Source organism: Heloderma suspectum, chromosome 3 (assembly GCF_057233095.1).
Source record: "Heloderma suspectum isolate Gila_16-S chromosome 3, 16-S_ref, whole genome shotgun sequence".
NCBI lineage: Eukaryota > Metazoa > Chordata > Lepidosauria > Squamata > Helodermatidae > Heloderma > Heloderma suspectum.
The window spans coordinates 125132298-125158202 of record NC_139460.1 but is presented as its reverse complement, the minus strand read 5'-3'; the positions used below and the strand labels follow the sequence as shown (position 1 = coordinate 125158202).

General features: G+C 44.2%; 2 protein-coding genes across 4 annotated transcripts in view; one reads left to right on the top strand and one right to left on the bottom strand.

Annotated features, from left to right (window-relative positions):
- The window catches only part of TBC1D8 (TBC1 domain family member 8), an 81889-nt gene extending 65345 nt beyond the window's left edge, over nt 1-16544 (top strand). For 2 of the 3 annotated variants that reach the window (XM_084844440.1, XM_084844441.1), the window contains exons 8-20: nt 606-773; nt 5199-5349; nt 6750-6964; nt 8117-8234; nt 8791-9076; nt 9751-9880; nt 10120-10218; nt 10947-11015; nt 11575-11818; nt 13332-13397; nt 13948-14037; nt 14689-14789; nt 15633-16544. In XM_084844440.1, coding sequence (XP_084700566.1) covers nt 606-773; nt 5199-5349; nt 6750-6964; nt 8117-8234; nt 8791-9076; nt 9751-9880; nt 10120-10218; nt 10947-11015; nt 11575-11818; nt 13332-13397; nt 13948-14037; nt 14689-14789; nt 15633-16079 — 2184 coding nt within the window. In that variant the 3' untranslated portion in view covers nt 16080-16544. The remainder of the gene's footprint in view (nt 1-605; nt 774-5198; nt 5350-6749; nt 6965-8116; nt 8235-8790; nt 9077-9750; nt 9881-10119; nt 10219-10946; nt 11016-11574; nt 11819-13331; nt 13398-13947; nt 14038-14688; nt 14790-15632) is intronic. The other variant, XM_084844438.1, reaches the window with a different exon arrangement.
- Nucleotides 16545-17093: 549 nt separating this feature from the next.
- RPL31 (ribosomal protein L31) lies at nt 17094-24249 on the bottom strand. The gene is made up of 5 exons (XM_084844447.1): nt 24205-24249; nt 21783-21889; nt 19324-19449; nt 17367-17479; nt 17094-17158 (listed from the first exon to the last, which is right to left on the bottom strand). The coding sequence occupies exons 2-5, from the start codon at nt 21887-21889 to the stop codon at nt 17127-17129; spliced, it is 378 nt and encodes a 125-aa protein (XP_084700573.1). The 5' UTR covers nt 24205-24249; the 3' UTR covers nt 17094-17126.
- Nucleotides 24250-25905: the final 1656 nt, after the last annotated feature.

Below are 25905 nucleotides of genomic sequence, written 5' to 3'. Positions count from 1 at the left end.
CTAGTGATATGTAAATATAAAACTGTAACACACTTTCAGTTACGAAACACATGCTTTCAACACCAAGAAACTACTGTTAAAGAGTTTAGTATCTTAATTTGTCTATAAAATAAAACAGAAAAGTGCAGTATGCATAATGAAAAGTATGTCTTGAATGATGGCAAGACAGGCTTTGGATTTACAGAAGGACTGAACTTTTATTTCCTGTTGATTTTGCACAATGATTAGAGGATATTGCTGTGATTTATCTTTTATTAATGTGCTTTCCATTAGCACTGGGTGCTTCTTATTCAAAAGACAAAAATATAGTCTGTTGTTATTTTAGAAGTAGTTGTTATTATTTCTGGAGGGTGGCTATATTAGTTTATTGCAGCAAAAACAACAGAGTCTTGTGTCACCTTAAAGACTAATATCTATTCTGGCATAAGCTTTTGTGGGTTATGGGCCATTTATAGTCCAAGAAAGCTTATGTTAGGCTAACTTCGTTTGTCTTTAAGGTGCCACAAGACTCTTTGTTGTTTTAGTTGTTACTGTATCTAGACAGCACAGTACAGCTTTCAGATTTATTTATTTATTTTGCTTTTTTTTCTTTATTTGTGTGGCAGAACTCTCATTCAACACATGCTGACCATGAATATGGAGAGTTGAGAATAGTAGCTTCACAGAGCAATGACAGGAGTGAGAATGACAGAAACAGCAGACACCTGCTGAATGCAGAGGCATTGAGTTCAGCATTTCATCCTTCTGGAATGGATAGCCTGGACTTTAGGATGGTATGTAAAGCTATATTTTTAGTTGTAGGGGGCTTTTGGAAACATATCTTAACACTGTGAGTTCACAGCCTCACCTTGTGTTCTCTGACGTGTTACTAATGTGAAGCTTGCACATTAAAGAGTTTTTTGTATCATGGCATTCTGGAATTCTTGAGAGAAGAGGTAGAGAGAAACATTAGCCTGCACCATAGGACAAAAGGCTATTCTTTCCACATCAGTGGCTTCTCTCCTTGCCTTCCACAGTCCATTCTCCTCAGCCCATTCCTTTGCTTGTCTTTATCAATCCATACGAAATGGACTCAGGGGGTGGGGGAGGTGCCACCATAACTGTGGTCACGGGCAGGGGGAGGTATGGTGTTGGGGGATTAACAGGCCAGCTGAGGAGAAGAGGGGCTAGACACCTTACAGCTGTCCCCTCTTCTGGTTCTTCCCCCAACCTGATGGTTCCTGGCAGCCTTACCAGTCTGCCCTCGGGTCTGGTGGTGCTGCTGCTGAATGCCAGGTCGGCCCAAAATAAGACCTCCCTCATCCATGATTTGATTGTGGATGAGGGGGCTGACCTGGCATGTATTACGGAGGCCTGGGTGGGGAAACTGGGAGGGGTCACTCTCTCCCAGCTGTGCCCTCCTGGGTACTCGGTGCAGCACCAACACCGACTTGAGGGTCGGGGAGGGGGGGTTGCCGTGGTCTATAGGAATTCAATCTCCCTCTCCAGGCTTCCTGCTCATTCGAGTGCAGATCTTGAGTGTCTGTACCTTGTGTTGGGTACCCGGGACAGATTGGGGATTCTGTTGGTGTACCGCCCACCCCGCTGCCCATCGGACTCCCTGCCTGAGCTGACGGAGGTGGTCTCGGACTTGGTGTTGAGGACCCCCAGGATGATGGTCCTGGGGGATCTCAACTTCCATGCCGAGGCCGCTGTATCCGGGGCGGCTCAGGACTTCATGGCCGCCATGACAACCATGGGTCTGTCCCAACATGTCATCGGCCCAACGCATATAAAAGGACACACGCTTGATCTGGTTTTCTCGACTGGGCAGGAGGATGGTGATCTGAAAGTGGAGGAATTAACATCTGTCCCTTTGTCATGGTCAGATCACTTCCTGCTGAGGTTTAGACTTCTGACGGCCTTTCCCCTCTGCAAGGGTGGGGGACCTATTAAAATGGTCCGCCCCCGGAGATTAATGGATTCCGATGGATTCCAGAGGGCTCTGGGGGATTTTCCTGCTGGTATGGCTGGTGCTCCTGTTGAAGCCCAGGTCGCTCTGTGGAATGCAGAGATGACTCGGGCGGTTGACACGATCGCACCCAAGCGCCCTCTCCCTCTGAGCAGAGCCCGGCCAGCTCCTTGGTATACACCTGAGCTGAGGGCAATGAAGCAAGAGGGGAGACGGCTAGAACGCAGGTGGAGGAAAACTTGTGCTGAGTCTGACCGAACACAGGTAAGAGCCCACTATCGAGCCTACTCTGTGGCGGTGAGGGTGGCAAAGAGGCAGTTCTTTTCCACCAGCATTGCATCTTCTCAGTGTCGTCCGGCGGAGCTTTTCCGAGTGGTTCGCGGCCTGTTACATTCTGGGCCAGGGAGAGAGACGGTGGAACCCTCGGTAGCACGCTGTGACGAGTTTGCGCGGCACTTTGAGGATAAAGTCGCTCAGATTCGTCATGAATTGGACACCACCATTAATGCAGTTCCATTGGTAGAGGCGTTCATAGCACCGTCTGGTCCAGTTTTATTGGATGAGTTTCAGTTACTGAGGCCTGAGGATGCGGACAAGGTGCTTGGCCAAGTCCGATCGACCACTTGTGTGCTTGACCCTTGCCTTTCATGGCTTATTAAATCAAACAAGGAGGGGTTGTCCGGCTGGGTCCAGGAGGTTGTAAATTCCTCCTTGAGAGAGGGAGTGGTGCCTGCTGCTTTAAAAGAGGCAGTAATTAGACCACTCCTGAAAAAGCCTAACCTGGACCCAGAGGATGTTAACAATTATAGGCCAGTGGCCAACATCCCCTTCCTGGGCAAGGTGCTTGAGCGGGTGGTTGTAGGACAGCTCCAGGCACTCTTGAATGAAACGGATTATCTAGATCCATTTCAATCGGGCTTCAGGCCTGGTTTTGGAACGGAAACTGCCTTGGTCGCCCTGTGGGATGACCTCTGCCGGGAGAGGGACAGGGGGAGTGCGACCCTGTTGATTCTCCTGGACCTCTCAGCGGCTTTCGATACCATCGACCATGGTATCCTTCTGGATAGTTTGTCTGGGTTGGGAGTTGGAGGCACTGGACTACAGTGGTTCCACTCCTACTTGGATGGCCGATTCCAGAAGGTGGTGCTGGGGGATTATTGCTCTGTGCCATGGCAATTGTGCCATGGGGTTCCACAGGGCTCTATTTTATCCCCCATGCTGTTTAACATCTACATGAAACCACTGGGGGAGGTTATCCGGAGGTGTGGGCTGAGGTGCCATCAATATGCGGATGACACCCAGCTCTACCTCTCTTTCTCATCAAAACCAGGTGAGGCAGTGGCTGTTCTGAACCAGTGCCTGGGCACGGTAATGGACTGGATGAGGGCTAATAAACTGAAACTCAATCCAGACAAGACGGAGGTACTGTTAGTGGGTGGTTCGTCTGCCCGGCTAGGTGATATTCAACCTGTTCTGGAGGGGGTTGCACTCCCCCTAAAGGATCAGGTTCGTAGTTTGGGGGTGCTCTTGGATCCAGAACTGGCACTTGAGGCACAGGTGAACTCAGTGGCACGGAGCACTTTTTATCAGCTTAGGCTGGTATACCAACTACGCCCTTATCTGGACAGAGATAGCCTAGCTACAGTTATCCATGCTCCGATAACTTCTCGTCTGGATTACTGCAATGCATTTTATGTGGGGCTGCCTTTGAAAACGGTCCGGAAACTTCAGCTGGTCCAAAATAGGGCAGCAAGATTGTTAACAGGGACTGGCCTGCGAGCTCATATTACGCCAGTACTTTTCCAGCTGCACTGGCTGCCAGTCCATTTCTGGGCCCGATTCAAAGTGCTGGTGTTAACATTCAAAGCCCTTAACGGCTTGGGGCCAGGTTACCTGAAGGATCGCCTCCTCCCATATGTGCCTGCCCGGACCTTAAGATCATCATCAGCGGCCCTTCTCCGTGAGCCCCTGCCAAAGGAAGTGAGGCGGGTGGCTACTAGGAGGAGGGCTTTTTCTGTTGTGGCACCCCAAATCTGGAATGAGCTCCCTAGTGAGGTTCGCCTGGCGCCTACATTGTACTCCTTTCGGCGCCAGGTGAAGACCTTCTTATTTTCCCAGGCATTTTAGCTTTCTAAATTTTTATCTTTGCTGTTTTAAATCTGTATTTTAAACTCCTGTACTGCTGCTAGGTTTTATTGTGGTTGTATTGTTATATTGTGGTTTTAATGTTCTATATATTTTAAATTGTTTTATTGTGTGTTGTTTGGTTTTAGTTTTTGTGAACCGCCCAGAGAGCTTCGGCTATTGGGCGGTATAGAAATGAAATAAATAAATAAATAAATAATGCTGCTGGTTGGAGTAAATAAAGTCTGGCACACAAAAGCACACACACAATATGTGTTGGAGCAAGGGCCATTTTCTGCATTACAATATCAAGTAACAGGAATGGTTTTTCTAGCTGTAATAATGGTTCATGCATATGCCTACTTGAAACAGACACCGGATATGTTAATGGCTCAGAATCTGAAAATGACTTGTATAATTGCTTCCCTCTATGGTGTCTTAAAAACTATAATGTAGGAAATAGTCCTGAGGTGTGTGATTCTTTAGTTGCATTTATCATTACGGTATGTTACTGGATTAATTAGTTAGATGTAATAATATGTTGTAGTATTTTATATTTATTAATTTGTCATAATAAATTGGGTATAGCATTGAACTGCTTTATTTTTCAAGTGTTTGTAATTATCTGAATGGATTGTAGTTTTTATAGTTCTTTACTGATCATTTTGCACTTACTGTCAGCCATCCTAGACTTCCTGTTGGGAAATAAGTAGGATAAGTCTGCAATCGTACAGACAGTTACCTAGGAGTAATCCCTATTGAACTCATGCATATGATTGAACTGTAAAAATATTAAATTCAGTGAAAGGGAGAAACATTTCATTCACTTCTGCCTTCTTGTTTTCCATTGGATAATGGAATTATAATAATTATTCTATTGGATAATGACTTGCATTCAGGCTTTCCAAATAATATACAAATTTGCAGCTTGCCTTCCCTTTGCAATAGACCTACATAAATAGTGACTAAATGGAAAGATTGCAATTGCCCTCTATATTCTGTTTTTATTTCCATATTCTGTCAAACTATTTATTTGTACTGTTTTCTTTGAATGAGACACTATTTTCTTGCATTGTGGCCTGTATAAATATAATAGATTTAACATGCATATCTTGGCTTTCAGTCTAGGGAGCAAATCAAAGAGAGGCTATGGAATGATCATTTTGCTGAGTATGGCAGAACTGTCTGTATGTTTCGAACAGAGAAAATTAGGAAACTAGTTGCTATGGGAATCCCAGAATCTTTACGAGGCAAACTGTGGCTCCTTTTCTCAGGTGAGAACTCTACCATATGACTTTTCCAAAAATTGTGGCCAGTTATTTCACCATAGAAAGAAGGGCTTCCCCCCCCCTGTGCTCTGTGATTTGGGAGGAGGAAGAGCATTTATGGCCTCCTTTTGCCATTTAAAGGATATGAGAACTAGTGATTAAGAGAGCAATCCAATGTCCCCTAGACAGCGTCTGGGGGAGATAGGATTTTTCGGTTTCCCACTTCCAAGCTTGTAGACAGCACTACAAGCTTGTAGTTGGGAAACCGTGCTTCCCACCCGCTCCCTCTCCTCGTTATAGCCAGGGTGGAGAGAACCATGGCAGCTGCCCCTCTGTGCTGGTCCGTGCTTGTAACACAGAGCTCAGACAGGGAGAAAAGGGGGCATTCCTGGGGGCAGTGAGCAGAGGAGTCCGCGGAAGCTGTTTTAGACAGCTTCCTATGTGGTCTCCAGCCCCGTTCCTACCTCCTCCCCGAAGCCACGCTTAGATGCCCAAAATCGGGTGTCTAAGGCAAACTGCAGGGCAGCCAGAGCACGGAAGGAATCCTCTCCTCTGTGCTTCAGCCGCCCTGCATTGGATAGGCGGTCACCTCCGACTTCAGAGGAAGTCAGAGGCGACTGTCTATCTCAACAAGATTGCACCCTCAAACATTAAAAATACATAGAATATTATTCCTCTCTTTAGCTACTTAGTTCTATGTGACATTTAAATTATAGCCATTTCCCGCATACAGCATAAGTAAATGCTGTAATAGTAAATAAAAAAAATATGCATACATAATTATTAAAGATATTTAGGGTGCAATCCTATGCATGTTTAGACAGAAAAAATCCTACAACTCCCAGCATTCGCCAGCCACGGGGATCGCACCCTTACACCAAAACAATAGTGTCTTTTCTCAGCAGACATTGCTGAGATGTTATACTTGGCACAGAAAACTGAAATGAGAGGCTCAAGACTTCCTATGGCATTTCCTTTGTTACAAGCTCAAAGTAGGACTGTTAACTAAGATAACAACCTCCAGTGTGTTATCTGCCAGTTAGATGTGCAACACTTGCATGATTAAATCCTTCCATATGAAATTGGTTTTAGCACAGAGAATCCTAGAGGGCTAGCCCATGGATAAGTTAGTATATTTTACAATACAAAGTTAATACCAAGATAGCTTATTGAAACCTTTTCAGACTCAGTGAAGCATTGTGGACAATGCTTCACCTTAAAAATATGCTGCTGCATGTTTCAATATAATTTTGGCTCAGGAATATGTTGCGTATACAGAATGTCGTTTCATAGGTATAAAGAAGAGCAGCCTCATTATAGATGCATTTTTTGACATAAAATATTTTTATATAACATTATATTTGAATTTGTAACCAATCTTCCATTTGCATTTCCTGCTGGTTCAGATGCTGTGACTGATTTGTATTCTCATCCTGGTTACTATGAAAACTTAGTGGAAGTGTCCATGGGCATGTGTTGCATAGCAACAGAGGAAATAGAACGTGATTTACATCGCTCATTACCTGAGCATCCTGCCTTCCAGAGTGAAACGGGCATAGCTGCGTTGAGAAGAGTGTTGACAGCTTATGCACATAGAAATCCCAAAATTGGATACTGCCAGGTAACAATCTATTATGCCATCAATTAATGGGTGGCATCTCTCTTGTTCAAGAATGTCAGGCCTCAGGGTGCTAAGGGGGATTCACTAAGGTGGATTGGTGCTTACTAGAAAAGGTGAGAGCTCCAATCTGACCCTCTCCCCATCCCTCTGAGTGTGAAGCTTAATTGGACCACAAGAGAGAATGTCAGCTTGCTCTCTTAAAATAAGTGCAATTTAGATGGTTCATCTGGGCTATGTTCCACTTATTCCTGTTAATTAGCACTATGGGAGAGCAATAGGTAAACTTGGTGCATTGGCTCCAGACTTAATCATTTCAATAGGTCTACTTTAAATATGACTAGGTCTTAGTGATTTCAGTGGGTCTACTCTAAGCATGATAAGTCAGGATTGCTTTTCTGTCTCCGTGGTTCCCTTCCGTTTGTACAGGTTATTTCCAGCCCTGCTACCTGCAATCTGTTTAATTAGAGATGCCAGAATTGAACCTGGGACCTTTGCATGCACTGTCCTCCTATTGTAGGTTTGAAACTATGTCCATAAGAAGTCATCAGTACAGAGAAATTCTAAGGTTTCCCCCTCCTTTTAACAACATGACATCAGTTTGAAAATATGACACCTTGCTTTAACTGTTTATCTTTGCCTTAGCATCTTAAATGTTGATAGAATTAAAATAGTTTTAAGATACAAGCCCATATAGTTTGCTCAGACTTCTATTCTGTGAACAGAACATGGAATGGGACTTTCCTGATTCTGTTCCTCTCTAGCCCCCGCAGCACCCAAAAATCAGCTCCTGAGAGTTTGGAAACTCATGGGCATTGTGCGGGATATGGTGCAAGGGCTCCAGATGGGAGGGGGGAGTTGGCTGAGATCTCCCACCCCATCCATGCTCAGAAAAGCAATTTAGGATCAAAGCTATAGTGGGGGAAATAACTGAGTTGAACAGTGTTTTACTGTAATTTTTCATGTATATTAATTTTTGCAGAATGTAATTTTACATTCTTTTTTTTGAGAGAGAGAAGTTCTAGTTGGACTGTAATAATTCACGTACTAGTCTTTAATTTTTATGCATAATAATACGATACCTTTATTATTAAGTGTTTTTTTTAAGATGTGTCATTGCAACTAAGCTATTTTTCCTCTTTGGTTTTCTAACAGTCTATGAATATATTGACCTCTGTTTTGTTGCTGTACGCCAAAGAGGAAGAAGCTTTTTGGTTACTTGTAGCTGTGTGTGAGAGGATGCTTCCAGATTACTTTAATCACCGGGTGATAGGTAAGAGTCTCCTCTCCTTATTCTCTTAGTCTTATCTCCTGGGAATCAGTACTTAACATATTGTATATCATCAATGAATTGAATTCAGGAACATTAATACTCCCATATTAACTTTTTCTTTGTTTTGATTCTTTATATCGGACAGTAAAAGAACAGCTCCAAGCTTACTTTTATTGTCGAAACCAGCTGATGTAGCTAGTTGCCACTTTCTTTGTGCAATTGTTTTTACTAGTACTTAGCTTTATTGTGCTTTTTAGATTGGAGTCCCAGCTTCAGCTCATATTATTTGATAGAAGGTCACCAGTGTGTTGTGCATGCATCCCCCCTTTTTAAGAGTGTAAAGCTCTGAAATACTAGACAGCTCAATATTGTGAGATGACTAATAAGAGGAAGGAAAGTGAGGTTTGAATACATATAGTAAGGTATTTCAGGATATATATTGATTAACAAGTCAGATTGTCTTTGAATTGTCTTCAACTATGAATTGTATTGGATTGTAAATTTAAAGTAACTAATAACTTCAGCCTTGGCTAACCTGACTTGCTGTGATTTTCAGGTGCTCAGGTAGACCAGTCTGTATTTGAAGAGTTAATCAAAGAGCGGCTTCCAGAACTAGCTGAACATTTGAAAGACCTTTCCACACTGGCGTCTGTTTCTCTGTCATGGTTCCTCACTCTTTTTCTAAGTATCATGCCCCTAGAAAGTGCTGTTAATGTAGTAGACTGCTTCTTCTTTGATGGGATCAAAGCCATTTTCCAGTTTGGTTTGGCTGTTCTTGAAGCCAGTGCTGTGGAACTGTGCAACAGCAAGGATGATGGCCATGCCTTGATGATTCTTAGCAGGTATTGTTTGACTCCTGCCATACTAACAACCCAGACTGCTGCTTTAATTGGTTTGTTCCTTATTTAATAGTAATAAAGTGATTCAGAGCAGCAGAAAACTAGATGTGAATGTTTAATGACAAGGCATACTACTGTGCTCTGCAGTACCTGTTTTTAACAAAAACGGTTGTACCTTCCAGAAACTTGGTAAGTCAGTGCTACTCTTCTTCCCTAGAGCAAGGGAATCATAGGCTTCATAAAGGGATGTACTCTTCTGGGAACAACTTCTTGGTGGATAACAAGCCTGATGTGGTTCAATAAGGTGGTTTAAAAACACATATTTTTAACACAGACACAGGCATCCACACTCGAGAAGTAAAAGCAAGCACTCCTTACTACTAGCGAAAGCAGAGCCTGTTAATATAGTGTGACAACAGTCAGTGGGAGGAATCAAACTGTGTCTGTCCTCCAGTGGTACAGCATCCATCAGTGGAACAAATTCCCCCTCCCTGCTGCAGCCCCTCCAAATCTGCTGCAGAGGCTTGGGACACCATCTGGAGCAGATTTCGGGGGGAAAGAGAAAGTTTCATTATGTGAGTGGAGTTCTGCTTGCCCAACGGATGTTTCTAAGTGGATTTAAATATATATACGTATATATATATATACACACACACACACACATATATTTCTTTCAGGTTTTTAGATCATGTTAAGAATGAGGAAAGCCCCTTGCCACTGATTGGGAATCAGCATGCCTTTTTCAGCGATGATATGGAACCTTGTCCTGTAACCGAAATAGTGGACCTCATTCGGGATTCTTATGAGGTAGCTATGCATGCAGCAGCTAACGAGTTTCTAACCCAAGCTTAGGAGCACTCTTTTCCTGTGTTTAATTTAAAGAATGATGTCCTCTCATTTGAGTGAGAATGAAGAGGGCGCAATTGTGATTAATGTAGTATAAGTCCAGGTTTAAACAGACTGGCTGTATTCTGTATTGAAACATGTACGCTGAGGTGAGAGTGCTCACTTTCAGGGTGAAGTGAAACTCCATTGCTGTATTCTAGAAATTTGGAGACCATTCTGTGGAGCAGATTGAGCACATGCGCTACAAACACAGAATCCGTGTTCTGCAGAGCCACGAAGAAACCACTAAACAAAATGTGGTAAGAGTTCTCAAAATCCAGGATGTCTCATTTATTTCAAAACCATGTCAAACAGGTGCCATAAGCACAGGCTTCTCCATTGCTTTATAGATTTAAGCAGATCACAATCTACCCATAGAGTAACTGTAATTTGTAAAAGGAACAGAATGAGACATCTTAAAATACAGAGCCGTTAAGTAAAGTGGATGGCACAAACCCATATGAATTGTCTCAACTTTAACGTTACTGGAAGATTGGACTTAAGCCACTTGAGGCCTGCTGCTTCCATTTCTTCTGCCTTTTCCCTCAACTATTCCACATGGGAAGGTACCACAGGTAGAGCAAGAGAAGGAAATCTTGGGCTTTGGGCTGGGTAATCTTGTGGCGTGTGCTTCTGGCCATTTTAGTCCAGCAAGCGGTGGAAACTTCACTGGAAGTTGGAAGGTAAAGGATGTTATTACTTCTTGGAGCTTGAGTATAGCAGGAGAATGGAGAATTACAGGAGAATGTAAACTTTGGGGTATCTTTGGGAGGTAGAAGAAAGTTGGCGCTGCTTAGCCAATATCGGGTGGACATGAGATGATAGAACAGATGACGGGATAAGAATTTAAAACAAGAAATGAAGGCAAAGTACAAGAGAAGTTGTGGAACACCTGACTAAGTTTTGACTATCCTAAATTGCCTTGAGAGGTGCTATTGCCAGCAGTAATGCCACTTTGCTCCTAGGCTCATTCCTGTTTTCTCTTAAGCTCAGAGTGGTCATCCCAGATGTTTCCATTGTTCCAGAAGACCTGGAAGAACTGTATGACTTGTTTAAGGTATGTCCATTTCTGAAATAAATGGATGTTCTCCCAGAAAATAAACTTGTACTTTCTAAATGTATATAGGTATAAGTGTGTGTTTAGAAATCACCCATTAAGCTATTTTGCAAAAAAATAAAAATAAATCCCAGCTTTAGTAGCTGTTTTGAGGATCTAAAGCAGGAATGAGCAACCTGTGGCTTTCCAGATGGTTTGGCCTATAACTCCCACAATCCTTTACCATTTGCAGAACTGGCTAGAGCTAATGGGAGTTGTAGGCCAAAACATCTGGAGGGCCACAAGTTGCCCAGCCCTGATCTAAAGGAATCTTTGAACTGGGTCTTTAAAAAATGGGCTTTTTTCATTCCAAAATGTCCTGGATGCCCAGTGTGTACTAAACAATGCCAGCAGCATACAGTATTGGCCCAATTATGTGTGTACGTAGCAAAAGAAGACACTAACAAAGATGTAGTAATTATTTAATGTCTAGTTTTACTTAGATTATATCTGAATAAGATTTGGTTTTCCTAATGTTTCATTCTGTTTTTTGTTTTGTTTTTTGTTTCATTCTCTTTAGAAAGAACATCTAATAAGCTGCTACTGGGAATGGAATAGTGCAATTGTAATTCAGCGTCATGATCCAAGCAGACCTTATGCTGAGCAATACAGAATTGACTCTCAGCAATTCACTAACCTCTATAAACTTGTCTCACCTTGGACATGTGGGGAACATACTGAGGTTCTAGCAAAAAGAACATTCCGGCTTTTAGATGAAAATACGGATCACCTCATTGAATTCAAAGGGTTTGCTGGCTGCTTAGGTAACTACATTTCTATAAAGATGCAACTGCCATTGGAATCTTCTCAGAAGGGCTGTACAGGTGTACGTACATCATAATGGCATAATAACATGCCTATATGTGTGCATTTCTGGCAATTTGGCTCTTAGGAATTTTCCAGTTCATAGACTGTTTTTGTGATAACCTTGTATTGGTTGGCTATTGTGGGATTTTATGCTAGTTTGTATGAAGAGAGAGCTGATGCTTCAAGCCTGCTTTTTCATAAGCCTTACACAATAACGGAGGGAGCAATCCTATGGCCGCTAGACAGCAGCTAGACTGCCATAGGATATATTGTTTTCCGGAAACCTCCCCCCACTTCCACACTGCCTCCGAGGCAGCGCGGAACAGCCCTGTCCTCCGCACTTGCAAGAGCAGTGCGGAGCAGCTGAAAAGGGGCGTGGCTGGGGGCATTCCGGGGCGGGGAGGGCGGAACTGCATGTACAACACGTCCTGTGTGTCGTACAGCAGTGTTCTTCCCCACTCTGTGCTCCCGCGGGCTATACAGCCGCAGTTGGCTGTCTAGCCAAAAATGCAGGGCAGGAGGAGGGTGGAGAAAATGATCCTGACCATGCTTCTCCTGCCGTACTTTGGATAGGTGGTCGCCTCCGAGTTTGGAGGCGGCCACCTATCCCCATAGGATTGTGCCCTTAATGGCCCCGTCTGCAGGGTTGGCCCTACCACTAGGCAAAGCAAAGCAGCTGCCTCAGGTGGCAGATGCTTAGGGGTGGGGATAGTTGCCCCAACCATTTCCCCCTAACTCACCCAACATAGTTAGGATCAGGCTGAACAAGTAATTCCTCATGGGTAGAAGCAACAAAGTGGGAGGGGCAACACATGCATAAACCCACTGGATATACTGTACCTTGTAGCAAATATTTATTTCTGGCCCCATATAACTTCTTTGGGTTTGGGGGCCCATACCTTGGCCCTATGAGAATTCTCGTGGTCGTGTGATGTTATTTAGTGACCTAAAATAAAATGGTCCTTTAAAGCCAATTCTGCGTGTGTTCAGGGTTACTATGCATCTTGAGATGGGGGTATATAATACCTGTAGTGGGGGCACCATTTGCTTCTTGCCTCAGGCAGCAAAATGTCCTGGACCAGCCTTGCCTATCTGTATCTCTTAATGCTGCAGAGCCATTAAAATCTCAGTCTGTCTAGAGGGAAGGAGGTAGCTTTCTTTTCAGCTTTCAAGATAAACTTAATAGGTCTCTTCAACTGCCTTAAATTTCCATTCAGATAGATTCTGAATAGATCAATAGTAGACAATATCCGTTCTTAACCAAACCTCCCTCGCCTTTTTACTAAAGTAACTTTTGATCCTTCCACTAGCAACATAGAGGCTTTAGCCAATAGCTTTAGATGTTATATTTTTGTCATTTTAAGCTTCTGTCCAATTATTTTCCTTCACTTGCTGCTCACATAAAAAGTGACCTTTGTTGTGCTTCAAGCGGGAAGGTCAAACATCTGGTACGCTTTCTTCCTCATACAGATATTATGTACAATGGAGAAATGAATGAAAAGATAAAACTGTTGTACAAGCTGCATACCCCTCCTGGTAAGAACCTTAAGAGGTATTGCTTCTTCTCCTTTTTGGTACTGCTTGCATCATTAATACAGGAATTCCCTTGGAGTGCGTACATCCAACATTGGTTTAGTTTAACTATTATGTCTGGAAAGCCATTGTTTGTTTAGTTGGAAACTTCATATGTGGAATGACTCTGTTTGGATATTCTATAGCAGTATAGTCTTCTCTTCAGGTATGAACTGATTACAATCCCCTTTAACAAGCCATTAGTGGTGTGCTGAATGCTTCAGTGTGAAGTTCCAAAAGCTACACAGAGAGCTTGGTATGAGCAGCAGGGGCTTCTGGGCCTCTTGCCTTCAGCTCTAGGAGCTGCAACTGAAAACAAGAAAAATCATAGAGATCCCCAAACAGCCATTTCTACTTTTGCCTAAAATAGTTGTATATTGGTTTGGAGCCAATAGAGTAGACCCACTGAAATTACTGGGACTTGGGTCTGCCCTTAAGTATAAGTCTGGATCCAACCCATTGTGATTAATCTAATATTGTGATCATAAATGGTATCACTTTCCTTTTTTTATAGCCCTCACAGAAAATGATAGGGATAGCCAATCACCACTAAAGAATCCTTTGTTGTCAACTTCAAGGCCTCTAGTGATTGGGAAATCAAAGGGTAAGTAATGTCTAATTATCAGTAGTTACTATAGGATGTAGGGATGGCGGAGAAATTTGCCACGGACTCCAATGAGGCTGGATTCTTTAGAATCCGGCCCCTCGGAGTCCGTGGCAGGATGGACCCTACCTGGTGTCAGCTGGTCTGGGTCTGTTGTCTTCAGTCCGCAGCCATCCACTGCCGGGCTGCGGACGCAAATGGCTTCTGGCGTAGCGGATGCCATTTGCGTCCCTGCCCTTGGCCGTGATAGGCTACATAAAATATTTACGTAGCCTATCACGGCCAAGAGCAGGGATGCAAATGGCATCTGCTATGCCAGATGCCATTTGCATGGCAGCAGACAGAAGTCCAGCTGCGGACAGGCCCAGCCAGCAGCTCCGCGAACTTGCCACAGAATGGAGCCTGCTGGGGAGGATTCTGGGGGGAGGGACGGATTGCCTCTCCCCCCCCCCATGGACTGGTAAGTGGGTTTCGTACACCCCTAATTGGATGATGCTGTGCTGCCTCCAGGTTCTGCAGGCCGGTTACTGGGGAACAGTAGAAGGCTATTGAAAAGTCTGATCCAACAGAGCTCTTCTTACATTCATTTAGTGAGATTTTCTTTCCTGTTTGTTGCAGTGCACTGTAACTTCCTTATGTCCTGCTATCTAGGGGATGCCATAGATTATCAGAAGCAATTGAAGCAGATGCTTAAGGACTTAGCCAAAGAAAAAGATGCCAAGGCTGAAAAAGAATTACCAAAAATGAGTCAGGTAAGAAATGGTACAATGGAAGATTGTACCATTTGTACCATTAGTTTGGAGCCACCAAACTAAGCCTGAAATGCCATCCTAAATCCACCTCTACCACTTCCGTTCTACTTCCATTTCCTATGGAATAAAAATGTCTAACATTAGCCCAAGGCAAGGGGAGCGGGCCTACACCACTGACCCTGATGTCATGCATATCCGCAGCCCACCTCCCAACATTGGGACAATGAGCGTGGTTGTCTGAAGAGGGGAAGCATATGCGCGCGCAATCCAGATTCCGTGTTACCCTCTTCAGGAGTCCATGCTCAGCACATGGAAGGACATAAAATGTGAGAGGGGCCAGGAATCTGGCCATTTTGCCTTAAGGGAAGAGGCACTACTGAATAGCTAGAAGACTGCTTTTCAAACTGGCTGCTGCTTATAGTCAGAATATCTCTTATCTAGACTTGTGAGTCAGTGTTGCCATTAAATTCTTGTTTCTGTACTAGATAACAAAGCAGAATATCTTGTTACAGTAGAATTTGGATAGGCATTTGTGGAACATAGTGCAGTATGCCCCTACTACAGCTTCAATCACCTTCATCCTTCAGTAAGTACTCCCAGAAGCATCAAATTACTACAGGAACTTCAAGTTTAACACTGCAGACCTTCAGTTCCACAGTAGAGCAAGATTTCAAGGCAGCCCTTTGGCCTCCAACCAGGCAGGCAAAAAGCATTCAATAATTTACTACTGAAACTACAATGGGTATAATCTATATCATTAGGCTGTGAACATTTTGTAAAGGAAGTGTCCAACATTGAATCCTTTCCTTCCATTAAAACTGCATGGTAAAACTTGTTTTGTAGCGAGAGTTTATCCAGTTCTGCAAGACCTTGTACAGCATGTTTCATGAAGACCCAGAGGAGAATGAGTTGTATCAAGCCATTGCCACAGTCACTACTCTGTTACTTCAGATCGGAGAAGTGGGTCAAAGAAGCAGCAGCTTAGGCTCGGATGAACTTCCTGAGGACTTCCAAACTGAGGCATCTACCTCAGATCAGGATGTGGTTTTTACTGACACTGTGAAGACCCCAAAGAGTGTACCCTTACCAATAACTGAAAGTGACTGGATTGTTTCTTTTGAACATATTTTGGCTTCACTGTTAACTGAACAGTCGCTAGTTAACTTCTTTGAAAAATCCTTAGAACTGAAACCAAAACTGGAGAATGCAAAGATGACTCAGTATAGCTTCAAAACAAATGGCACAAGCCAACCATCACGAGGTGAAACTGAGCATCTAAGTGCACATTAGCAAATGGCCAAGACAGTTTGTGTGTTACACCAAAGTGCATCTTGCAGTGTTAAGGCTTTTGGACTATTTTGATGACATGGTAATCTGAAATGCAGTTGGGAGAGCTTTAAAGCCAAAACACATTTAATGGGGGGTTTGGGACACTTTGTTTCTTCTTGAATGTAATTTAAAATAAAACTCCCATCTTCACTTTTAAGATTCTTCAGATCCTACAAAAAACTAAGTGGCTCAACTCCTATGACAACTTCATCTGGCTACTGACTGTAGGTTTTATGTATAGTTGCCTTTTTTTGCACTAATACTGAAGACTTGTTTCAATGCTGGTAATTGAAACTATTAATATATTTGACTCAAGATTTGTATGTCTCGCTTTAATGTTCAGTGTACATGGACTGTGCTTTTCATGTCCGTCAGTGTGTGCACTTTCAATAAAAACACTTTTATAACTCTTGGTTTCCAGAAAGCACCTTAAATGAACCTATTTAATTAGTTGCTCCCTGTAGGCCTTTCCAATCGTTGTTCTTGAGTAGGACATTCCTTCACCAAGTCTGCAACCCTATGGTCCCTATGCTGTAAGATTTGTCAGATCTCTCCTTTAGAGGGAAGACATTTTCCCACTTCAGCAGGGAGCAGCCCGGGGAACATTTGGGGAGAGGCTGGCCCCCCAGCATGGCTAACTGAGCTACACTAGCCCTGGAATTGGCATATATCAATTCTCTCCCATTGCTTCCAATGGGAGGGCACAGGGCTTTGAGTACCTTGGGAGAGCCCAATATTTGAGCACTCTTGATATGCAGCTTTGGATTGCTCTGCCGATTTTTAATTTAGCTTGCTGCTCCTAGAAACATCAGAGGAATATAAGTGCCCTTCTAGACATTATGTGTAAATACTTGCTCCATCGTTGTTCCCAGCAACCTGTTTAAACAACCACTGAGTTAAACTGCCACTTTGTGAACCATAACAACCTGAATCCTCAAAAGAATATACCTTCACAAAGGCGCTTGAGCTCATTAATAACACTTTTATAATTTTTATTGTAATAAAAGTTTAGTTTTCATCCACATTGACAGTCTGTAGACCTGCAAAAGGGAGAGAAGTTGCATAAGTTACAGAAACAGTCTAGAATGTACATTCTAAATCCAGCATGCATTAGACTGTAAACTTTATAAATCTTTCTGAAAAACAAAGAAGTTACTTTTGTATATAATATTAATAATACACTCTGCCCAGGCCAGCAAATCTTGATTCCTCCCCATTATTCTACAAACACAGAAAACAAAAACTTACTTTTGAAAGTGGTAACTGGCACGTAAGTAACCAGTGTGTACAGTTTATTGGGCGAATCTTCATCTTCATTGCGTTTTCTGGATAAACGCACACGGATACGATAGGGAACATTCCTAGAAAACATTTGTGGGTGCAATTAGAAGCATATCCTTGTGGACATTTCAGAGACTAGCAGTTACTTGCATACCAAAAGTTGGCTGCAAGTTACCCATATTAACAGAGTGAATTCTCCTTATTTTCCAACTCTGTAATCCTAAAGTTGAAAAACTTTTTTGCTGTGTTTAAAGTATTTGTAATTGGGTTCTTCTTCAGGTCCAAGGGCAGTTCAATGTCTTGAATCAATCATGTTTATATCTGCATAATACTGTTAGCTATAAAAATTGGTTTAGAATTTCAGTTTTTTGTAAGTCAAATTAAGGCACAATCTTACGGTCCCTGGACAGCATCCCAGCAACCATAGGATATTTTGGATTCCAAGGTTGTAGATACTGCTACAACCTCAGGAGTGGAAATCCAACATTGGATCCCTTGCCCTGCCCTCACAGCTCCTGTGGAAAGAATCGCAACAGCTGCTTTCCAAGGTCACAACAGCAACCTGAATGACCTTGTGGATGTCAAAGGGGGAATTATGGTGGGCAGTGAAGGGAAGGGTAGAAGAGAGGCCAGGATCTGAAGAATCCTATGGCCTCTCAGTTGCCTGTCTCCAACCAGCACCAGTAAGTGAACTAGATGGGCTCAGAGGCCTGCCTAGCTGGGTTTTTTTTTAATTTGGAGGGGAACAGGAGAAGAAATCACCTTAATTGCTCCTCCCACCCTGGTGGCAGCAATCTGCTAGCGTAGGATTTTTGGAAGTTTTTAAAGCTTTATAATCAGCATAAACCTATGTTACAAGTTCTGTTACTTTAAATACTTTTTGACCAGTCAAAAGATTAACCGCACATTGACATATCCAGTGTTTAGGCCGGAAGCAGTTCAATCCGGAGTCACTGGTTCCATGATTCATTTAAGACAGGACCAAAGATTGTTCCATGGTAGAAGAATCTTAGAGGAAAAGGAGGAAAGCCTCTGACCTGCAGAACATTTGCAGTAATGCTCCTAACTAATGCATCCAACTGCCTATCACTGTTCAAATACTAGCTGTTTGCAAGATCTTGGATAGCAGCAAGACTAAACTTATTAATGTTTAAAACATTCCCTTGGTCACAGATCAGTGTCTGGATGGATATTAAAGCATCAGTAATATCCACTTGTGTCTGAACCACCAATTTAAAAAATTCTACTTCCCAGGGCTAGTAAGATACGATTGACAAGAGGGATAGACCCTTCCATCTCGATCTCATTGTGTCTTTCACCATATCCTAATCTCATATACATTAGTGCAACACATCCTAGAAATCAATTGTTAATTAAGCTGCTTTTTCAATGGGACAAAAGACAAATACTTGTCTGTTCCAAACCACCTGAAATATTAGGGATGGCAGAGAATTCCGCCAAGGACTCCAATGAGGCTGGATTCTTAGAATCCCCGGAGTCCGCAGCGGAATAGAAGACTAACCTCCGCCATCTGGGGGAATCCGCGCCAGGCCAGATCCTACCTTCTACTGCCTGTCCTGTCTGCTCCTGCCTGTCTTCGGATGCAAATGGCATCCGGTGTAGCAGACGCCATTTGCGTCCCTGCCATTTGCCATGATAGGCTACGTAAATATTTTTTTATGTTAAAAAAGGACTGCAGCACGAGGAGCCTATCACGACAAACAGCAGGGACGCAAATGGCATCCGCTACGCCGGACACCATTTGTGTCCGAAGACAGGCAGAGCAGCAGTGGACGGACCTGGCTGGCGGCTCTGCAGACGCGGAGCGGAGCCGGCCAGGCAGGATTCCGGGGGGAGGAACGGATTGCCCCCCCCCCCCCCGCCAGACTCAAAGGTGAGTTCCATATACCCCTATGAAATATACCTTATTCCTTTTGCCCAGACAGCCTTGTTCAAACGGGTGTCAATGCGTACATCAGGAGTCCCCATCTCCTTCATCGCAAATTTACGGATCTCCTTGAGAGCACGAGGAGCCCGCTTCTTGAAGCCCCTGAGAATACAGAAAACATTCAGAAGCTGAAAAGAGACGGTGCTACTAAGGCTGAGGAACTATATTCATACTCAGACTTCAGGTTTTAAACAGCACAGAAAGTAGATAAAACCTGCATAAAAGCAGCAACCACCAAGGTTTAGCTGGTTAGAAAGGTTTTAACCTATTATGCTATTTTCCTACATTATATACGTTCCTGTATTAAGCTACATTTTCTGGGAAAATCTAGAAGTAACTTTATAAGGTTTAAGAATGATGTTGGTTTTCAGGGGTAAGAATAAGAGCCAGGTGCCCTGAACAGTTGCTCTGTTAGGGCCAGACCTCTGGGCTTAAGTCCAGGGCCACCAGAAAGGCCCCAAATGATGCCAAAGGGCAACGGCTGCCTCACAGACGAATACAGGTTAGGGTAATGAATCATGGTACGCTGTGCAAAGCATCGCACTGCTCCAGTAGCCAGGACTGCAGCTGGATGGCCTCCATTTTCATTTGAAACTTTCCCTCAAAATGAACAGTGAGAGTGAGCTCAGCCAATCAGATGCTGCTTTTTGGTGCACAAGACCAATGAGGATGAGAAAGTGGGCCACTCTGGCATCCCTCGCTGACCCTCATTGCTGCCACTCTCACCCTGGGAAAGTTTAAAAGGGAAATGGCCAGCTAGCCGCTGCAATCTTGGCTACTCCAGTAGCGGTTTGTTTTTCAGCATCGAATGAGATTGCCCATGCTCGGCATCAGCCCTGGAGTGAGTCTGAAAACATTGCTCCCCTTTCCCCAGCAACCTTCAGTCTTGAACAGGTGGTCACTGCAGCTCTAGCAAAAGCTTCACACAGAGGGCTACTCACTAGAACCTGCTTGACAGTGCCAGTCTCCAAGTATGGGAGAGCTTGAGGCAGTGGGATTGGGGTGGGGGGAGGCTGCTTATGAGGGAAGGGAGTCGAGAGACTCAGCAGATTGGCCAGTACAGTCCCGGGGGGAGGGCTGGCTCAGGGGAGGAGAGAAACAGGGCAGCCATGGTGGCATGAAGGGCACTGTGCCAAGGGCCCCCTCAAACCTGGCAGTGCCGCTGCTCATGAGGTGAATTTAGAAATTATAGCTTCTAATCAAATTGAAGGTATCTCCAATATCCACTTCTGAAACCACCCGTTGGGAAGAAAATTCAAAGCTGAGAACAGAAGTCAAATCTGACTACACTGCCAGAACCCATTTCTGCATTAATTTATCTCCCAATAAATCTACTTCAGACACAAAACTAGATAGCTGGCTGAGGCACTGATGGAAAACATAAAAGTATTCAGCCACTTCACTGCATTTAATTTTTTCCCCTAAGGGTCTCATCATTGTCAAAATGGATGTGCGGAGGCTAAGGTACGTTTTTTCCTGTTCAGCTTTCTGACAAGAGCATGAACTCCAAATAGTCCCCATTATAAACAGGAAAAACGCCAAGCCTGTTCTATTGTACATCAATAGTACACTAGAGACTATTTCCACCTCCTCTCAATCTTAATTGCCAGCTTTAGAAGAAGTTGCTTTGTACACAGACTAGCCAGTGGGACTTGAATTTAAAAGTGACCTTGCACTCTAATTCAAAACAAGAGTGTCAGCATGTCAAGACAACAATTCCAGTCACCATGTTTTTGATGCTACTTGACACAGCATTTACTATGCCTGATGTTAAGCATTTCTTTGCTGGCCCAAGTCTTAGGTGTTGCCTCTTTGCTTGTCTCCCATCCCACACAGCAATCAAATACATGTTCTTCTGCTGTTCAATATGTAATGTATATTTACTTTGGAGGTTTGGGCCCAAACTTTAAAAAACAAAGCCTTGCAGTATTCAAACTTAACAAACAAAATTCAAAAGTAGAGGCATACCAAGTGATGCTAGCTCCCTCCTCCCATCCAATGTTCTCTTGAAAACCTGTGAATTTCACTCCTGCAACTTACAACATTAGAGAACCATTTAAAACTCTGACAACACTCCCTAGACTTGTGGTTCTTTAAATTCAAATCTGGAAGAACTGAATTTTCCTTTACACATGAATAGATAAGGCCTTAAAAATGACTGATCACCAATTACCATGGCATCATCTAAGGTACAATTTCTTCCTAATCAGAAACAGTATGTATGGAACTAAGTAAACAATTAGGTTTTGAATATACCTAATGGAGGATGATATGATGTCACGGATGTGAGAGAAATTCAAAATCAGATTTAAGCGTCTCTTGTGAACCAGCCTTTAGTGGTCACCCTAACTCATTTCTGCACTGAATTATCAGTGTAAACATATTTACAAAACAGGTAGCAGAGAATGAAAAACATAGGAAGACAAGTCACTCACACTCCATGGATCCGTTTGTGAATATTTATAGTGTATTCCCGAGTAACCACCTCATTGATAGCTGATCGCCCTTTCTTCTTTTCACCACCTTTCTTTGCAGGAGCCATCTGTATACAACATTCAGACAAGATCAAAACTTTTAAAGCCTTGTTTTATACAGCACAACATGTCATAGCTAACAGCACAGAGCACCGATCCTTTTCATCCATGACTTGTCTCAGCCAGACCATACACATGCTTAGGCTACAAAGTTTTCTCATTTCTCACAAACACCATGGAGAAAATAAAGCCAAATATTTCAGAATACACAATTCTGAAGCTATGGGTGGTGGTATCAGTGAAATGGGGAAAGGGGCAATTCCTCCTCCCTCCAAAGCCCCTGGGTGCCCTCAAAATCTGCTCAGAATGGTTGGGAGTCCCTCTGGAGCAGATGGGAGGGCTGCAGGCAGAGGAGAGGGAAAAGTCCCACACCACGAGCAGATGTCCGGTCATGCAACGTTGCATTCTGCCCAGTGCTCTTTGCATACATTCTCCATTAAATGCTAACAATCCCACTCTGGGAGGCAGGACAATATTATCATGCTTCAACAGTGGGGTGGGCTGAGAAAGAGTGGCTAGTGAATTCAGTCTTTGTCACTACACCACCACACAGGTCTACACCACCACCACTGAAGTCTCCAGGTTCTTCATGTTCCTTAAAGTCTCTACACTAAAAGCTGCTAAAATTAGTACAACGTAGTAAGAGAACAAACAGCTCCTTGGCCAATTTTCAAAGATGATTTTCTAACCTACTGGACATGGGTTTCAAAGTTTGAGGGCACGATTGACACTGTCTGGAAGTAGGCTTGCAGCCTCGACAAAGAGAAAGGCAAAATTCTTCGATTCCGAGACACTTTCTGTGTCTTCTCCTCCCGGCCTTCCTTTTTCCCAATATATATCACTGACTCCGCTAGCCGAATTCAAGTAGTGAGCACCAATAGGACCACCAAGAAACAAGAGGGACGTAGCAGCATACTCAGGAATTCCCCGGGGTTTGCAAGGGTACAAATAAACTAAGGTGGCAACCCTGGCCCAATGTTCTGCAGCCACGGGATGCTGAGGGTCACTTGGAAAAGACGCAAGAAAAACTAGAGGAATATGACATATTGAGTCAATGTGTGGTTAGAGTGCTAGACTTGGGCTCAGGAGATGCAGGTCTCATCCCCGCTCAGCCATGAAGTTCACTGGGTGACGCTGGGCCAATTACTGAATCTCAGCCTAACCTACCCCACAGGGTTGCTGTGAGGATAAAAATGGAGAGGAGGAGGATCACGTATGCTGCCCTGGACTCCTTGGAGGAAAAGCTAGATATGAACGTAAAAAAATAAATACAATAATATTGAAGCTTATGGTACAGCAGCAGCTAGGCCATATTGTGCCCCCTGCTTGAGTTTGTTACAAGGTATTGTTTCCTGAAGAAGGGCATAACTGGCTGACACCCTCAACAGAAGAAATCCTACGAGGAGGTGATACGCTGCAGTGTTTTGCTGCAGATCCCATTTGTAAAAGAACACAGTGTATAAAGTATGGAATTCACTACCACAAGGTGCAGTGATGGCCACCAATTTGGATGGCTTAAAAGGGGATTAGACAAATTCATGGAGGATGAGGCTATCAATGGCTACTAGTCCTGATGGCTATATGCTACCTCCAGTGTCAGAGGCAGTATACCTATGTACACCAGTTCACAAGTGGGACGGTACTTTTGCACCCATGTCCTACCTGTGGGTTTCGCACATGCAGCTGGTTGGCCACTGTATGAACAAAATACTGGACCAGATGGACCCTTGGTCTGCTCTTATGTTCTTAATCAGGCAAGGTTAACTCACGCTTGAACACAACGCCTACGACGCGCAAACTGTACTGTATTAGCGTTTCCATGCAAAATTTAATTCATTAGCACTGGAAACAATCACAAACTCTTTGCAGTCAGTCCCTCTTCGTTGCGGGCAAGCAAAACGGGATTGCCAGAGAGGGTCTCACCTCCGAGCCGGGGAGCTGAGGTCTCAAACACACGTTCCCGTTTTATTCCAATCCAGATATATGCAAAGCATTGTCCTCTGGGGCCTCCTTCCTTCCCAACAGCCCTTCCTCTCGGCCTGCTCGTTAACTGACCCCGTCGCCCCTTTGGGTCTCCCACTGCCTCAGTTCTCACGCCACCTTTCGGCAGGATCAGACTTAGGCCCGCGGGTGCGAGCCGCGGCGGGGATCGGGGCACTCTCAGCCCCATCTGACGAAACTGCCAGCCCAGGCGCAGAAATACACCGCTCCCCTAAGCGCCCCCGCGCCCGGCTGCCAGACCGGCTCGGACCCTCGCCGCTGTGGGGCCCCACGAGCCGGATGGCTCCGGATAACAAGACCAGCCCAAGACGCAGCTACTCACCCTGCTCAGGACCAGACCGAAGAGGAAGGCGCGCGGGACGCTGGGAGGAAACCAAGGAACCCGGAACAACCACAGAGATGAGAAAAGACGAAAGGAAATGGCAGAATACTTCCGGGTTAGGGGACCCCCCCCCCCGGCTCTCCAATAGGGCGCCGGGGGTAGGGAGTTTGGCCGTCTCTATGGGAAAGACTCGGATACGGGGACTCTGAACAGTGGATTTTCCCTTAGCGCGGTGAAAGTGGCAGCTGCCCATAAAAGACAGTAAAGGAATAAAGAACTTAATAAAGAGGTTTTAAATAAGCCTTTAAAAATGACCGTCCAAATGCAGATAGTTATTATCCCCATATTTCAAGTTGGGGAAAAGTGAGATTGGTTCATGCCAACTGTGCAAGATAGCCTGGCATTATTATCCCCAATTCCTCAGTGGGGCTGGGGTTAGTTTATGACAGCCCTGTAAAGTAGTCTCTCTTTAATATTACAGATGGAGCTGAGGCTGAGAGTAAGCTTACCTTACAGCAACCTTGCAGTATACGCTGCTGTTACACCTACACTGCATTGGCGGGGGCATAACTGCTCTCCTATAGCATTCTAATTGGCACAGCAGGGGCAGCTCTTGTAATGGCAGAGAGTTTAGTCTCCATAAGGCCTTCATCTGGTCAAATTCCTCCACCCTGCCAATTTCCCTGCTACCTGTACTCTATACTGATTCCCCAGAGATCCTCATACAGACCACTCCCTTCCTGGTACAGTGAGGAAGGAGCAATCTTTATCAGGATCGCTGGTGTGTGTGCATGTGCACACAGGTGTATGCAAGTGGGGCCGTGTTTCCACAACAATGGAAGGAGAAGCTGATGGAGGAGTACCGGATTTTTTTTTTTTTAAAGGAGTCCGCTTTGCTGTGAGCAGGGTTCCACCAGCAGGTTCTCCGCAGCAGTAAATATCGCTTCACAAGAACATACTTCTTGGTAGGGGTGGGGGTTGGAGTGAATGTCATCTGACTGGCAGGGGCTGCTCAACCAATAAGAGAGGCTTCCCCCCCAACTCCCCCCCCTTTCTCCTTTCCCCTGAAAGTCCAGATGCACCTGCATTTCAAGAGCAAGCCCCACAGAGCACAATGGGAGTTACTTCCAAGTAGATGCACATATGCTTGTGCTGGGAAAGGTGGGCAGAGAACACAAGACGAAAACCATCTCCCATTTTAACCCACAGGATCTCTATAACGAAGGGTGGGAGTAGTTTCTTCCTAATGGAATAAACCAAACAAAGGAGAATGATCCTAAGTGCGGTAAAGCATGATCACAAGATCATGCTTTACCGCACTTGGGGAATTGGGCTTCAAACTATGCCGTGTCAATTGAGGGGGATCTCTGTACATTCTGTGGGCATTCAGAGGGCAAGCCTCATTGACCACAATGCGAGTTACTTCTGAGGAGACACTAATGGCTTTGTTGTGGGAAAGAGCAGTAAACACAAAGACTGAAACCAGCCCGCATTTTAACCCACAGGATCTCTATAACAAAGGGTCGAAGTAGTTTCTTCCTAAGGCAATAAACCAAACAAAGGAGAATTGGAGCCTCGAGATCACACTGTGCCATATCAATTGAGGGGGATCTCTAAGTTCTGTGGGCATTCAGAGGGCAAGCCTCATTCAGCGCAATGGGAGGAAACACCCCTTGACCAGGGTCACAGTAAAAGGCACAC

Excerpts from the sequence above, each read along its gene's own strand:
- RPL31 (XM_084844447.1), bottom strand. The coding sequence starts at position 21,889 with ATGGCTCCTGCAAAGAAAGGTGGTGAAAAGAAGAAAGGGCGATCAGCT. Across the intron at positions 17,480-19,323 it reads GTCTGGGCAAAAGGAATAAG|GAATGTTCCCTATCGTATCC; the intron begins GTATATTTCATA and ends AATGTTTTCTAG. Across the intron at positions 17,159-17,366 it reads GCCAGTTACCACTTTCAAAA|GTCTACAGACTGTCAATGTG; the intron begins GTAAGTTTTTGT and ends TCCCTTTTGCAG.